At 48.8% G+C, this 14,889-nt stretch overlaps 1 protein-coding gene and 1 non-coding gene across 2 annotated transcripts; one reads left to right on the top strand and one right to left on the bottom strand.

The window, feature by feature from the left end:
- Positions 1 to 564: 564 nt before the first annotated feature.
- On the bottom strand, positions 565 to 3,701 carry OPN1SW (opsin 1, short wave sensitive). Its single transcript, XM_039242646.1, has 5 exons — positions 3,344 to 3,701; positions 2,876 to 3,044; positions 2,386 to 2,551; positions 1,614 to 1,853; positions 565 to 684 (listed from the first exon to the last, which is right to left on the bottom strand). The coding sequence occupies exons 1-5, from the start codon at positions 3,699 to 3,701 to the stop codon at positions 565 to 567; spliced, it is 1,053 nt and encodes a 350-aa protein (XP_039098577.1).
- Positions 3,702 to 7,939: 4,238 nt separating this feature from the next.
- TRNAP-AGG lies at positions 7,940 to 8,011 on the top strand. Its single transcript has one exon. It is a non-coding gene; the product is annotated as a tRNA-Pro (tRNA).
- The last annotated feature ends 6,878 nt before the right edge of the window (positions 8,012 to 14,889 follow it).

A 14,889-nucleotide genomic window follows, 5' to 3' on the forward strand; every position in this document is an offset into this window, starting at 1 on the left:
GCTGACTCGGGAGCTTCTGGACACAGCTGTCCATGCCAGAGCTATAGTGATTATTGGCAGTGATGGCATACAGAAGTTCTTTCAAACCCCTATTTTGGGCCTACTCAAGGTTTTGTTTGTTTTTTCTGTCTCCCATTTCTAAGGTGTTTGTGTTTGTTCTAATTCAGATTGTATCATCTTAAAGAGATTCCCCAGTAGGAAAAAAAAAATTACTGAAAAGGAAGATAATTGTTATCCATACACTGAATAACATACTACATATGGGGCTCCTTTATAGTTGCCCCATATGTAAAAATCACTTCTCCCAGTGCTGTGAATGGTGCCACTTAGGAATAGAATTTGAGTATTGTTCAGATAGCCTTTGGAGTGGTCTAAAGTAGACCCGCCTGGAACAGTAGCTTTGTAGGCAGGAAAGGAATGGTAGGAAAATGGAAAGTTGATGCCCCAAATTGCCATTATTCCCCTTCCCATCTTTTGCTTTGCTAGTAGTTTGGTTTTTGAGAGAAAAAAGGAATTTCCCTAAATGTAAAATCCTAGTTGCTGCAAATAAGCCAATATGGCTCCTTAGTTGGGACCAACTTGGCTGGAAGAGAGAGTAGAAACTTCTGTTTTCTGGGAGCTGGACATTTCAGAATCATCTGTCATGGGCTTCCCACACACCATCTCCATGATGCAAGCTCGGAACTGGAAGGAAAGGGAGGAATTGAAGATAGTCCCATGCAGACCAGTACAGAGGAGATGACATTGGGAAATGGGGTAGGGGAGACAGGGGAAGAGATCTCATTCTTTGTATCCCCAAAGGCTCATACAGTGCCATATACCCAGGATCTCCTCGTAGTTTTGCATACATCTCCCCAATCCTGAGAGCTGCTGCTGGGTCTACAGTAGTAATCCCTACACATTTTGGCTCAGAGGGTCCACTGCTGGGAAACCTCACAAAGCAACCTGCTTCATTTAAACCCTCAAAAGTGGTGCCAGAGTAGGCCCATCCACCCACCCCACCATTACTAGAAGGTGCTCCCAACTGAAAAGAATTGCCAGTTTTCTTTCCATCCAGGAGTTTTGAATCCATCTCTGAAGGCTAAGGAAACAATATAGCTATTAATAATTCTCAAAGCAGGGAGTTTGCCCCACAAGATAGGAAATCTCCTAGATTCATCTGAACTTGGGGGTTTTTTTATTAGCTCCGATTCAGGATTTGGGGTAGGAGGCCACCTGGTACTTCAGATGATAAAGTGTTTTCAAGATTTATGCAAATGTTGTGATCTCTGTGCTTTGCATATGCTCCTGCAGGCTGGAAGTTGGGAAGGATTAAGAACTCATGAAATGGAAGAACTAGGAATTTAGGGTAATGATTAAATCTATTTGTTTCTCAAGAAAACAAAACCCTTTGGAGCAACCTGATTTTTATGCTCAGATTCTTTTTCTCTGGATTCTATTCCCTTGTTTCGATGGCCACACCTTTCTCCCTATACTTACCAAGAGCTTCCCTTGTTCACCCCTAGAAACCTTTTGAGTAGAGTCCAAGGTGCCCTGAATTAAAAGTCATTGATGAGAGAAGAACCAGGTGTCATAAATGAGAGTCTCCTAGGAATGTAAATGGAGAGCTTTACCTGCTTATTCATGAAGCAGTAGATGATGGGGTTGTATACACAAGCACTCTTAGAGAAGAAGGCAGGAATGGTGACAAGCCGTAAGTCCAGCCCGTGGTTACGGTTGTTGACCATGTACATGGCCATCGCAGCATAGGGTGTGTAACAGACACAAAAGGATCCCACCATCACCACCACCATGCGGCTCACTTCCCGCTCTGCCTTCTGGGTCGAGGCTGACTCCTGTTGTTGGGCTGCGACCTGGGCAGAGCACAGAGAAACCTCCTCTTCCTGGTCTTCAACTCAACCCTTTTCTACGGGGCGGTGGGGGATGCACTCCAGTTGCCTCTCTTCTGTCCCAGCTTCTAGCCTAGCGCCTCTTGTTCTCCTTCCATGAGGAAGGCAGGATGGAGATGGCTCTCTGGTCTGTGACATTGGAAGGGATCTCAAGAATCTCTTGACACAATTTTGAGCAGAGAGGACCCCCTCCTACTCTTCACACCATTTCATCATTCTCTCTGCCCCACTTCCTCCACTGCTTTTAGATCTCTACCTGGCTATGGACATTTCCAGATGTCTAATGTTCTTTCCTTAAGTTTGTTTTTTTTAAGGAATCTCTACATCTAGCGTGGGGCTTGAACTCACAACCCCAAGATCAAGGAGTTGTATGCTCTTCCGACTGAGCCAGCCACGCACTCCCAGATGTCTTATGCTCTAAAGCACTCACCCATTCTTCCCTCTCATCTTGAAGCCCCCAATCCCGTCCTCCCTGAGCCTCACAAAAATCACTCACAACTCTGAGGGCTCCCAGCAGCTGCATGTAGGAGAAGCAGATGAGGGAGAGAGGCACAATGAAGCAGAAGATGAAGAGGAACCAGGTATAGTACTCGCTGCGGTATTTGGTGCCCACGGTGTACCAGTCAGGGCCACAGGAACACTGCAGGCCCTCAGGGATGAACCTGCAAGGGACCAAGCACTCAGCCGCTGGACAGGCATTTGCTCACCGCAGGATTCACCACAAAAATGAGTGAAGTGAGCTGAGCTCCTGGACTGTGCTCCTCCACCACGGACCTTCAGGGTGGTTTCTGTCTTTAACAGCTGAGGCCATAGCAATTCCAACTGCAGGGTAAACGTTAGCACTTGCCTCCCCCAGCCCTTGCCCTCACCTACTCCACCAGCTCGTTAAAAAAGTGGAGATCAGAGACTAGGATTATACCCAACTCTTTCCACCCACGCCAACCTGAGCTCCTAGCTAAGTTAGCGCCACTGCCCTACACTCTCACCGGCTCCAGCCAAAGAAGGGTGGGATGGAGACGCCAATGCCAATGGTCCAGGTAGCCAGGACCACCATCAGTGCGTGCTTGGAGCCGAAGCGGAAGTTGCCAAAGGGCTTACAGATGACCAGGTAGCGCTCAAAGGCCAGGAAGGCCAATGACCAGCCTGTCACCAGACCTGTAGTGAAACGTGAGGGTAATTGGGGGTAGATGGGCCTACCCAGCCTGGCAGACAGAGTGGAATACTGACAGGGTGGAGCAAGCATAGGAAGACAGAGGGTTGGACTGACGGTTGGTACGGAGTTGGGACTCGGTCAAACTTCTAGTCCGTGCTGCTTTATACCCTAGTGATAAAGAGCACCAAACTCCTTTCCCCAAGACTCCTCTTTAGGGGCCCGCTCTAACCCAATGGTCTGGTTCCTGGTTCCAATCCTAGAGCAGTCCTTTGTCTCCCCCCAGTCTCCTTCCCCTGCGTACCTGCTGTACAGCCCATGAAGGCCTCCCAAGCACAAACATGGCGGCCAAAGACGAAGTATCCATAACAGCTGGTGATGAAGACAATGGAGACAGAGAAGGTGCAGTAGAGGAAGCCCCCCAGGGACACATTGACCAGAATATAGTTGAGTGGCTGCCGCAGCTTTCTGTAGCGCAGGGTGGCCACCAGCACCGTGGCATTGAGTGGTGTTCCTACAAAGAAGACAAAGCCCATGAAGACTGCCTGGAGGTGGAAGGCCCAGACAGGGGCAATGTGGTACTGAGGCCCATCCCATGGCCCCACCAAGGAGATGTTCTTGAACAGAAAAAACTCCTCCTCCTCCCCTGACATCTTACTCATGGGATGTCCCCCACCCTCTGACTCCTCTTATAGAATACCGTCCCACCACCTCTCCCCCACCCTGCAAAGAATCCTCTCTCCAAAGCCACTTTTGGTCTCCTTGAATGATCAGTACTGATTCTAAGCCTCCTAAGGACAAAGTTTGAGATTAGAGATGTCCAAGCCCCCACCTAAACCTCCTTTTGTGGGCGCAAAGCCGATTGCGTGTTGAGAGGATAAAAATATTGGGCTCAAAGAATCAACATGCAGTGCTGGGGGCCGGAATGAATAAGAAACAGCTCACTGCAACCTAGGAGATGCTGACCCATATTTAACAGAGATGCTCCATCACTTTTGTGCACATTCTCTGAGTGGAGCTATTGAGGGCATGACTTTCCATTTGGCTTCTGACACCACCACATCCCTATAGGTTTCTGCACCCCTGTAAGTCTCCCTTTCTAGAGGTCTCGGGTTCACAGCCAGCCTGGGAACTAGCCTCAGGCTGCAGGAAGGGGCAGTGAATGGGGAGTGCCTGGGGAGCACCTTAGTCAACAGCCTTCATAGTTCAGTACAGGGGCAACTTGACAATGCTTGAGGTCTCAGGCCTCCCTGGCTGCCTCTGTTTCTTCATGTTGAGTCTACCCAGAGAATGTATGTTTTCTACTCAGACCCCAGCCTGGCTGAGGTTGCTTTGCTCACGGCCCCTGCCTTTAGCTCAGCAGTACCCAAGTTACTACAGTCTTGCCCCATCTGCTCTGGAGTCCTGCCCGGCTCTCACAGCCTAACTCAAGGCCACTTCTGTGCAGCTCCCCAACCCAGTGAGGCCAGCTCTGCTCTAAGCTCCACCTGCGCTTACACTCAACACTATACCTCAGCTCTGTGAATGTACTGTCTTCCCCACCACAGCAGACCCAGAATGCAGAGATAAAAGTGACACACTTTAAATACAGATAAGTGAAAGGAGTATCAGATGAATCCCTCCCATGGGTAAAAATTATAAACTCCGGACAAAATATGAGAAATGACTACTGGAAAGTGCTATAAAGTACCCCAAAGCAGGCAGAAATGGCAACGACCCAATCCTTGAATGACCAGAACCATCTACATTAAAATGGATTCTTTCCCAAGGGCACTCCCCAGTCTACACGGCAAGGGATAGCTGGAGCTCAAGCAGAAAGTCCCAGCCTTTATGGCTTGCAGAATCAGAAGATAGACCGAAGGTGGGTTTTCTAGAAGGAAGGAAGCCACAGAAGAGGAAGCCTTCAAATCTGCATGCAAACTCCCCTCAAATCCTAGGCTGCCTGCTGAGCTAGATGTGTGGAGAGCAACCGAGGAGCCCAGCAAAGAGCAAGAGCTAGAGGTCTGAAGCCTGAGCAGATTGAGTTTTGAGTTTGACTCCCAGCAATTTAGAGGAGCTGGGCAAACACTTCTGGCTTCCCATGTGAAACTCCAAAAGGCCATGCCTTAGGCTAAAATCTCTGTCCTTGGAACCCTGAGCTAGAAAGGCTAGAAGGAGCCTTGGCAGTCATTTGTGAGACACTGATGTCCCGATGTACATGTGTGCATATAGACAGACATACACTCCACATACGCTCACCCGCAGGTGGGAGGAGGTGACAATGAGCTCGAGATGATGTGTTGTGACAGTTGCTGTCTGTTAAATACTGACCTATAAGTCCTCTCCAGACAAATGATAAGAGTAAGGTCTACCCACTGGTGTAGAAATGAGGAATCATCAAAGGACCTGCCTGACTGAGAGCTGTCCCCTCTTGGGAGGGAAAGGGGAAGCTCCTAGAAACAGAGCCACCATTTTCCCCAGAGAATTCCATCTGTGGCTAGTTAAACGCACAAACAAGTCACTGAGGGCCTAATGTCCTAGTGCCCACAGCAAGGCCACAGCGATTTTAGGCCAGAAAAAAAATGTATGGTAAGTGCCGGTGGGTCCCCACCTGAGCAGCTCTCATCTCCCCAGACCCCTGCCATCTTGGAGGCATTTGGAAGTATGCGGGGGGTGTTTCATGGCTGTCTCTACAGCGAAGAAGGGATGACTGGTATTTAGTGGGCAGGGCACTGTTCCAGACAGGCCACATAAAGAAGAATGATCCTGCCACAGATTCAAACAGCACCCCCAGAGAGAAGCACTGGCTGGAATCCAACCTCCGTCTCATCCCTGAAACATTCTCAGCCCCTAGGAGCCTTTTCTTGGAGCGACCTCACTTCCGGGCACATCCACCAAGAGGAGCAATTTAGGGAATGTGTGCTGAGGTAATGGAATGAAGCGTTGAGTGTGCTATTATTTATCAGCCAGTTTCTAGCTGGGGAACAGCTACCCAAAAAAGTCTCTTTGGTGGTGGAAAGAGATGAGCTGTCGCCTTTCTCTCTGGCCACGATTAGGTAGCCCAACCAGCTGCCTGGTCTGGCACTCCTGGATGGAGACCACAAAACTGCCCTGGATACAAAAGAATGCTCCCCAATCCTTTCTCTCAGGTGAGGGGCCATTCCTGCTGCCTAACCTCCGAGAGAGGAGCTGGTTCCCTAGGAAGCCTGCTTAAAAGGTTGGAGAGGGGGCACCTGGGTGGCTCAGTCAGTTAAGCATCCAACTTCGGCTCAGGTCATGGTCTCATAGTCCGTGGGTTCGAGCCCCGCATCAGGCTCTGTGCTGACAGCTAGCCCAGAGCCTGGAGACTGCTTCAGATTCTGTATCTCCCTCTCTCTCTGACTCTCCCCTGCTCACACACACTCTCTCTCTCTCTCTCAGAAATAAATAAAACATTAAAAAAATAAAGACATAAACAAAAAAAAGGTTGGAAAGCAGGAGGTTTTCTTAAGGCATATGGTTTCTACTTGGGACCAAGAGTTGTGGACTGACCTGAACCTCTGTTGCCACGAGTGATTTTTTGTGTACTCCCCTGACACTTTTCTTGCACGTACTCACTCACTCATTCACTCATTCCACAGACATTTGCTAAGTGATGTCTGCAGTAACAGTTGTGCTGTGCAGATGAGATGAGATGAATCTGGTAAAGTGATTACACAAAGCCCAGCTCACAGAGAAGCTTGGAGTCACTCGTCAGCAGGACTGATGGAAGGCTGGACGCAAAGACCAAGAAGACAGGGCTTTGCCTTCCGCCAGCAAGCAAGATGGTGGCGAGGTGTGGTGGGGGGGGGGACGGATATAGCACAGTGGAAGCACAAGAAAGGGAGCCTGGCAGAGCCCACCGGGCGCCAGTCTCTGAGCCTCCCCCTCACTCTCATTTGGGAAACTCCCAACTAGAAGGAAACCACCCAGGCCCACTTAGCCGATTAGCAGGTTTTTCCTGCCGTGTCCCCAGGCAGGGTGAGCAGGGTAGGCTGGGGTGTGGGAGGGAGTGTGAGTATTTGCAGGATGTTTTCCCATCTCCAGCTTTCTAGAAAGTCTGGGTAGTGGTGTGTACTGCGTTGAAAACAGCCTTCGGATTTAGATAAATGTGCCTCTTGTAAGCTGAACGTAGAGAAGTTTCTTTTTCTCACAGTGGGGATGACGCCTATCTCACAAGGTAGTTAGTTAAAGGCTAAATAAGATCCGTAAAGCACAGAACACGCTGGCCCATAGAGCTTTAGAGGCCAACTTTCCAATGATTTCCCGCCCCCCACTTTCATGTTGCCATCACAATTACCTCTGCTTTGTACAGCACCTTACAGTTTGCAGACTGCTTCACAGACACTGCCCCACCTGATCCTCAGGTGAGAACTGCCCCATAAGGCACACAGGACAGGTGTCCCTTCCCCAGCTGACAGGTGAAGCAACTGAGTGACTTAGCAAATGTTACCTATCAAGGTGATCTGATCAGTCTTCTGCTTCCTCGTCTAGGAGGCTGATGGATTTAGAGGATTTTTTTTTTCTGGAGGTAATAAAGAAGCGTTGTTCTTTATGGGGTACCGGAGCCGGCAGACGGGCTCCCGTAGGCCTGGGCCTCCTCTGGAAAAGGAGGTTGCTGGACCCTTTCCCACCAGCGCCTCCCACAAAGTCCACATGGTGGCCTTGGGGGAGAAGTAGCTGGTAGTGGGGAAGAAGGGGCCCTGCCCGGAGCACGAGGCATCTGCGTGGCTCCGCAGTGGGCCAGGGGGCTGCGGAGAGCCAAGAGGGAGGCAAGGCCCGCTGGAGTGCAGCCGACCTGGGCTGGCTGCCAGGCTGGGGAAGAGTCTGCCTCTAGGAACCACAAACTGTGCCTGCTGCTGATGTGGCAGGAAGGCACATCTGGTCAGACATAACCATCAGTGGCTCGTTGGTCTAGGGGTATGATTCTCGCTTAGGGTGCGAGAGGTCCCGGGTTCAAATCCCGGACGAGCCCTGGTTTTCCTAATTTTTTTTCCTCTGGCCCAACATACACATATGCAATGCCTGCCCTTTTTAGTGTAGAGGCATAAAGATGGCCTAGTGGTGAGTGAATAAAGACCCTGAGGACAAGCTGCTGGTCTGTCTCCCCATTAGCCATGGCCTGTATAATACCCCATAATTTCCACTGAGGCCAAATGGGGCAGGAGGGGACTGGCATAGCATCGGGAGCTGAGCTGGAGAAGGTCAGAGCCAGAGGCTGCGCTGCGTCAGGCAGAGAGAGCCTCTCAGAGGGCCTCATGTGAAGAGGGAGTGATCAGAACAAGGGTGGGTCTGAGCTGGAGGGCATGGAAAGGCAAGCTCCTTTTATAAACCCAAGCTCTGAAATGCACTGGATTCAAAGTCTGAAAAGTAGGATTAAAGTTACCATTTTGAGTCTCAGTTTTCCTCTTGGTAAAATGGGAACAGTAATACTTATTTCTTAGAGTGATTGGAAGGCTTAAAGCAGAGGTTGTATGTGAAAGCCCTTTGCAAACTACAATGTGCCTCACAGACAGAAGGACTGTTTGGGATAACGCTAACGATAAAGGAAATCTAGAGGTGCCTGGGTGCTGGAGTTGGGTACGTGTCTGACTCTTGCTCTCAGCTCAGGTCTTGATCTCAGAGTTGTGAGTTCAAGCCCCATATTGGGCTCTGCGCTGGGCATGAAGCCTACTTTGAAACAAAACCAGAGGGGTGCCTGGGTGGCTCAGTTGGTTGAGTGTCCAACTTCAGCCCAGGTCATGACCTGGTCAGTGGGTTTGAGCCCCGGATCGGGCTCTGTGCTGACAGCGCAGATCCTGGAGCCTGCATCGGATTCTGTGTCTCCCTCTCCCTGCCCCTCCCATGCTCATGTTCTGTCTCTCTTTCCCTCTCAAAAATAAATAAACATTTTTTTTTATTTAACAAAAACCCAGAAAAGGAAATAAAGAAAAATCTAGAGAGGAACTTCTGGCAACATGACAGGCTGAACTAATGTAGCTATCTCCTCACTCAGGGCCCCCCAAAAACACACACAGAAAGATTACATAAAATAGACTTAAACTTTTAAAAATGTTTATTTATTTTTTGAGAGATGGGGTGGGGGAGCAGGAAGGGAGGGGCAGAGAGAGACACAGAATCTTAAGCAAGCTCCAGGCCCTGAGCTGTCAGCACAGAGCCTGACACGGGGCTTGAACTCACGAACCGTGAGATCATGACCCGAGCTGAAGTCAAGTGTTTAACTGACTGAGCCACCCAGGCACCCCTGCATAAAATATAAGTTAAAAATTAACATCTAGGTGGGGCGCCTGGGTGGCTTAGTCGAATAAGCATCCAACTCTTGATTTCAGCTCAGGTCATGATCTCACAGTTTGTGAGTTTGAGCCCCATGTTGGGCTTCAGCCCCAAGTCAGGCTCTGCACTGACAGCATGGAGCTTGCTTGGGATCCTCTCTCTCCCTCTCTCTGCCCCTACCTGGCTCACATGCTCTCTCAAAAAAATAAATAAATAAACAAAAAAAATTAATATCAAGGTGCCTGGCTAGCTCAGTTGGTAGAGGATGTGACTCTCGATTTCAGGGTCATGAGTTCAAGCCCCACACTGGGTGTAGAGATTATTTTAAAAATAAAAAAAAATTAAAACAAAATTAATATCTGAATAATGCAAAACTTTATTTTTTTTAAAGGAAATTCTCAGAATTAAAGAAGGAATACAAAGCCAAAGAAAAGAGAAAAGGAGGCCGTCATGGTGGCCCATGGTGGATTTCAGACGCAGATATATGCCCAGGGACCCGGAGCTGTGTTTAGTGCTTCCAGATATAGGATATAACTGGAGAAAAGTTATATCAGTCCACTGGAGAAAAGAAGCTGGGACTGAACACCCTGCTCAAGATCAGAACACCAAAGATCGGGCCACCTGGGTGGCTCAGTCAGTTAAGCATCTGACTTCAGTTCAGGTCATGATCTCATGGTTTGTGAGTTCAAGCCCCACGTCAAACTCTGTGCTCACAGCTGAGAGCCTGGAGCCTGCTTCAGATTCTACATCTCCCTCTCTCTCTCTCTGCCCCACCCCTGCTTGCACTCTGTCTCTCAAAAATGAAAAAGAGTTTAAAAAAAAAACCAAACAAACAGCAAAGATCTACTTTGTCCATGGAAAGAAGATGAAAAATGGCACATACCAGTCCAAGGATATATGAAATGATAAGAAATAGAAACACAAGTCAACTCAGAGAAATTAAAGTCCCCAGCCTAAGCAAATGCTTGTATTGCATCTGGATTTATGTTATCTACACTGGATCCTCAGGCAGTGAAATTAAATCTAAACCCAGTTTAGGATCCTTGGAATGCCATGTAGCCCCACAGAAAGCAAGAAAGAGCTCTGTCCCAATGTTTTCATAACCCAGGGCATATGAGACTCTCACTAAACAAACAAACACTGAAGAAGAGCTCACAATAAAATATCATAACCCAGACAAGAAAGCAATCCACCATAAGGAAGAGTCAGCAGAGCAACAATTAGGAGAATTAACATTCCAAGAACTGTGCATAATAGAAAAACATGAGAAACACTATACAATAAGCATACTTAAAACTACCAAAGATTAGGGGCACCTGGGTGGCTTAGTCGGTTAAGTGTCCAACTTTCGCTTAGGTCATGATCTCGCAGTTCGTGGGTTCGAGCCCCGCGTCGGGCTCTGTGCTGACTGCCAGCTCAGAGCCTAGAGCCTGTTTCAGAGTCTGTGACTCCCTCTCTCTCTGACCCTCCCCTGCTCATGCTGTCTCTCTCTCTCTCCTAGAAATGAATAAAACATTTAAAAAAATGTTTAAAAATAAAAAAAAAGAAAAAAGAAAAAAAAAGAAAAACTACCAAAGATTAAAGACAAAATAAATCATAATGAAAACATTGCACTATTAAGAAAAACACTATTAAGGGAAAAAATAAAACCTAGTGAAAGACACACCATTGAAATCAGACTCAATGACCAATTAAACAGTAGACTAGACCCAGCTGATAAGAGAATTAGTGAATTGGAAGATAGAGCTGATGAAATCATTCAAAGTACGGAGAGGGGGAAGTGAAGAGATTGAAAATATGAAAGAATAGTTAAAAGACACTAGGGAAAGCATAAGAGAGCATTAGCAACAAAAGAGTATACGAAAAAAAATAGAATATCTTCCAAAGGCCAAGAGAAAACTGTCAAACTAAAATTCTATGCCCATTACTTTTCCATTTAAATTATAATGATATAGGGGCACCTGGGTAGTTCAGTTGGTTGGGCATCTGGGTTTTGATTTTGGCTCAGGTCATGATCCCACGGTTTGTGGGATTGAGCCCCAGTCAGGTTCTGTGCTGGCAGCATGGAGGCTGCTTGGGATTCTCTCCTTCCTGTCTCTCTGCCCCTCCCTCATGCTCTCGCTTTCAAAATAAATAAATAAACATTTAAAAATATAAATTATATGAAGTAAAGACATTTTAAGGCAAAGATTGAGAATGTTCACCAAAGACTGTCACCAAAATACCACCAAAAGATATATACTTCAGGGGCTCCTGGGTGGCTCGATTGTGTAAGCATCCAACACTTGATTTCGGCTCAGGTCATTATTTCAGATGGTGAGAGTTCCAGAGGTTCATGAGTTCCAGCTCCTTGTCAGGCTATCAGTGTGGAGCCTACTTAGGATCCTCTGTCTCCCTCTCTCTCTGCTGTTCTCCTGCTTGTGCTTTCTCTCTCGCTCAAAAAATAAATAAACATTTTAAAAAAAGATATACTTCATAAGAAGGGAGCAAATAAGAAAGGAGTGAAATGCAAGAAGGAATGGTGAGCAGAAAAATTTATAAATGTTAGTGAATCTAAACAAACACTGAAAACCACTGTTAGCAGAGTGTAAATTGATCCGACTGCTTTCTAGAGCAGTCTGGCAATAATCAATTTGCACATATTCTATGACTCAGAAATTCTATTTCTTGGTACCTACCTTAGAGAAGTGCTTACATATGTGCCTAGGAGGCATGCATAGCCCTAACCACTAAGACACTGTTTTCCAACACAGAAAACTGGAAACAACCTAAATGCCCATTAGCAAAATAATGGAGAAGTAGATGTGGATATTTGAACACTGAAATAGTATTCAGCAGCTAAAATTCGTGAATTGGGGCTAAGTAAAACTTGGATAAATTGTTCAAAAAAAGTTGAGAAATAAAGAAAGGTTGCAGAATTTTTATTTATTTATTTTTAAGTAATCTCTGTGCACAACGTGGAGCCCAAACTCACAACCCAGATATCAAGAGTCGCCTGCTCTACTGACTGAGCCAGCCAGGGATCCCCAGATAGATTTTTTTTAAATACACAAATCAATATTTTGCTTTTTGTGGATAGATACATATAATGTAAAACTGTAAAACTATAAATAGAAGGGCTATCTGTGAATGATATGTGGCAAGAATGGACAGCTGGACTTCAGTGGTAAGTACATGGATATTTGTGTGTGGCTATATACTCTGTACTGTACCTTTCTGCTTTTTTTTTTTTTTTCTTTAATGAAGGGATCTGGGCATTTAGAAATAAGGGTAAAGGGGGATAAATGGCTGCATCGAGCATCAGAGAGGATGATCTGCTGGGATGGGATTAGGGGAGAGGCTGAGTCCAGAGTCCAGGGATTATAAGGATTAATTCAGATCATCCCCCTAAGCTGATTACCTGGCTGGGGTCGCCACAACTCCTGGCCCTTCAGATATGCATTCCCTGGACCACAGTCAACTCCACCCCCCCCCATGTCTGCTAAGCCCTTAACTTCACCCCTACTCTCAACCCAGTACTGATCTGTCCTGGATTTGCCCAGATTTGGGTCCTGAAAGTTGACTGGCTCAGGTCTCTCCTGAAAGCTCCCCAAATCAAAGGTGAATGGTGACCTGCACCCCAGGAGACAGGGAGAGATTAGTCCTAATACTCAGGATCAGAACTCCCTGAGGAGAGCCTGGATCACTGGATGTCACAGTTGACAAGTTCCTCTCCTGCCCCTCCCTCCATGAACCAAGAAGTCAGCAGTCAAGGTCAACTGCTAGCTGAACTTCCTGGCTGAGCCAGGTCTAGAAGGAGTGTGTTTGGGCAGAACAGCCACTGGGGTTCCGACATTGCAGTCTCTGTCGGTCTCTGGAGCTCTATGCCCTCATCCTGACACCTCACCACCCCATGGGAGCCATGTCTGGACGGGCCTGTTATGCACAGCAGACTCTCTGAAAGGGGTCCTCATGGGCTTGTTCAACAGCCTTTCCCTACGAATGGATCACCTTGACCACAGGATCTGGGGTATAATCCTGTCCTCTGGGGGAGCAAATGAAACCTCCTTGATCTGTGCTCATCATCTCTCAGAGCACCAGGCTGGGGGTTTGCAAGAGAGAAGAAAAGGACAGAGCAGGGAGAAAGAGACTTATAGGGCAAAATTATAGTTCACAGCCAACATTTAACTCCCTAAGTGTGAAATCATGTATTACATGATAAAACAGAGTATTAACTGTGCAGTTGAGAGATTTACCTTTCTCATTTATCGTGTATGGTGGAGATGGGGATGCCGGAGATACAAATGACTAACATACTTCCCAGTCTTTCGGAAGTTGGGCAGACACAAGAGTAAACAGACACCTCACATTGACCGGTGCTGCCCTAGAGGGAAGGAGGCCAGGGTAGAGGCCAAGAAGTCCTCTCCTGCAGGGAAGGCTGCGTAGAGGTGACTGAGGGTTGAAGAATAAGTAGGGGGTGTCCAAGGGGCTTGTGAAACTGGAAGCCTGTGTGGCGAACACAGACAACGTATGCCCATAACCTGGGGAGTGGGTATGCAAGAAAAGGGACTGGTGTGTGTCCCTGGCTCAGAAACCTCCTAACGCTTTTCTGGATGTGCTGGGACTGCCTGGTTCCCAAGTGTACCCACTTCTTCCCTGGCTGCGACCTGTGGAGAAAGAACAACTCAAGATCCGGCACCCGGTAGGAGTTCCATGAACGAATGATTGAATAAGTGAAATAAGCCCTCTGGGTTTCCACATCTCCCTTGTATGAGAGTGAGAATCAGCAGTGCTCACCCTGAACAGGCTACAGGGGGCAGGGTGGGTAGGGATTCAGGCTCGCAGCGCACAGGGTGTGGGGCCAGGTGAGAAGGCGCAGTGATGGAGCGAAGAGGTCTTCAGGCAGCGAGGGCTGCGTGGGGTCAGGAGCCGCCCTCCTGGGAGTGTCCCTGGTTCTGGCTTGTTGCGGGCCCGGGGGGAGCAAAGAAGGAGAACAGGGCCCCGTAGTTCGTATATCTCCGTCTCGGCTTCCCTCCTCCAGCCCTCACGCAGTCCTGGGACGCGAGAGGCCACCTTGCGGGAATGGGGACGGCGGCCGGGGGTCTGCGCTGACTGCTGAGGTGGGGGAGGTGGGCGTGTGAGTGTCTGCGCGTTTGGAGGAAACAGGACCTGAGGATTCGTCCAGCTTTGCCTTCTCCGCCCCCATCATGGCGAGGGACGGGGCTCTGACACATGGCCCCGAGGGTTCCCCGCGCGCAGCCGACCCCGGACAGGACCCTTCGCCAGAACCAGGGGACGTCGCGGCCACTCCTGGGGAAACCTCAAGCTCCGAATGGCTAGCGTCCGCTCCCCACCTCCTACACGCGGGCCCTGGGGTTTGTCTGGGGACGCGCTCCCTTGCCCTCGCCGCGCCCGCTAGCCTCCGCCAGGTCTGCGAGCCGGGCAGAGGGGGAGGGCTTCCGGGCGGGGGCGGCGTCAGGTGGCCGGGCCAGGCCCCGCCCCCTCGGCCCTCCCTCCCTCCCCCTGCGCACCGGCTCCGGGTCCCCGGCCTCGCGGCTGCGGCGTCTGCTCCGGGCGGCGGCGGCGGCGGCGCGAGCGGCC

The sequence above is a fragment of the Hyaena hyaena genome, unplaced genomic scaffold, assembly GCF_003009895.1.
Source record: "Hyaena hyaena isolate Hyena2069 unplaced genomic scaffold, ASM300989v1 scaffold_8, whole genome shotgun sequence".
NCBI lineage: Eukaryota > Metazoa > Chordata > Mammalia > Carnivora > Hyaenidae > Hyaena > Hyaena hyaena.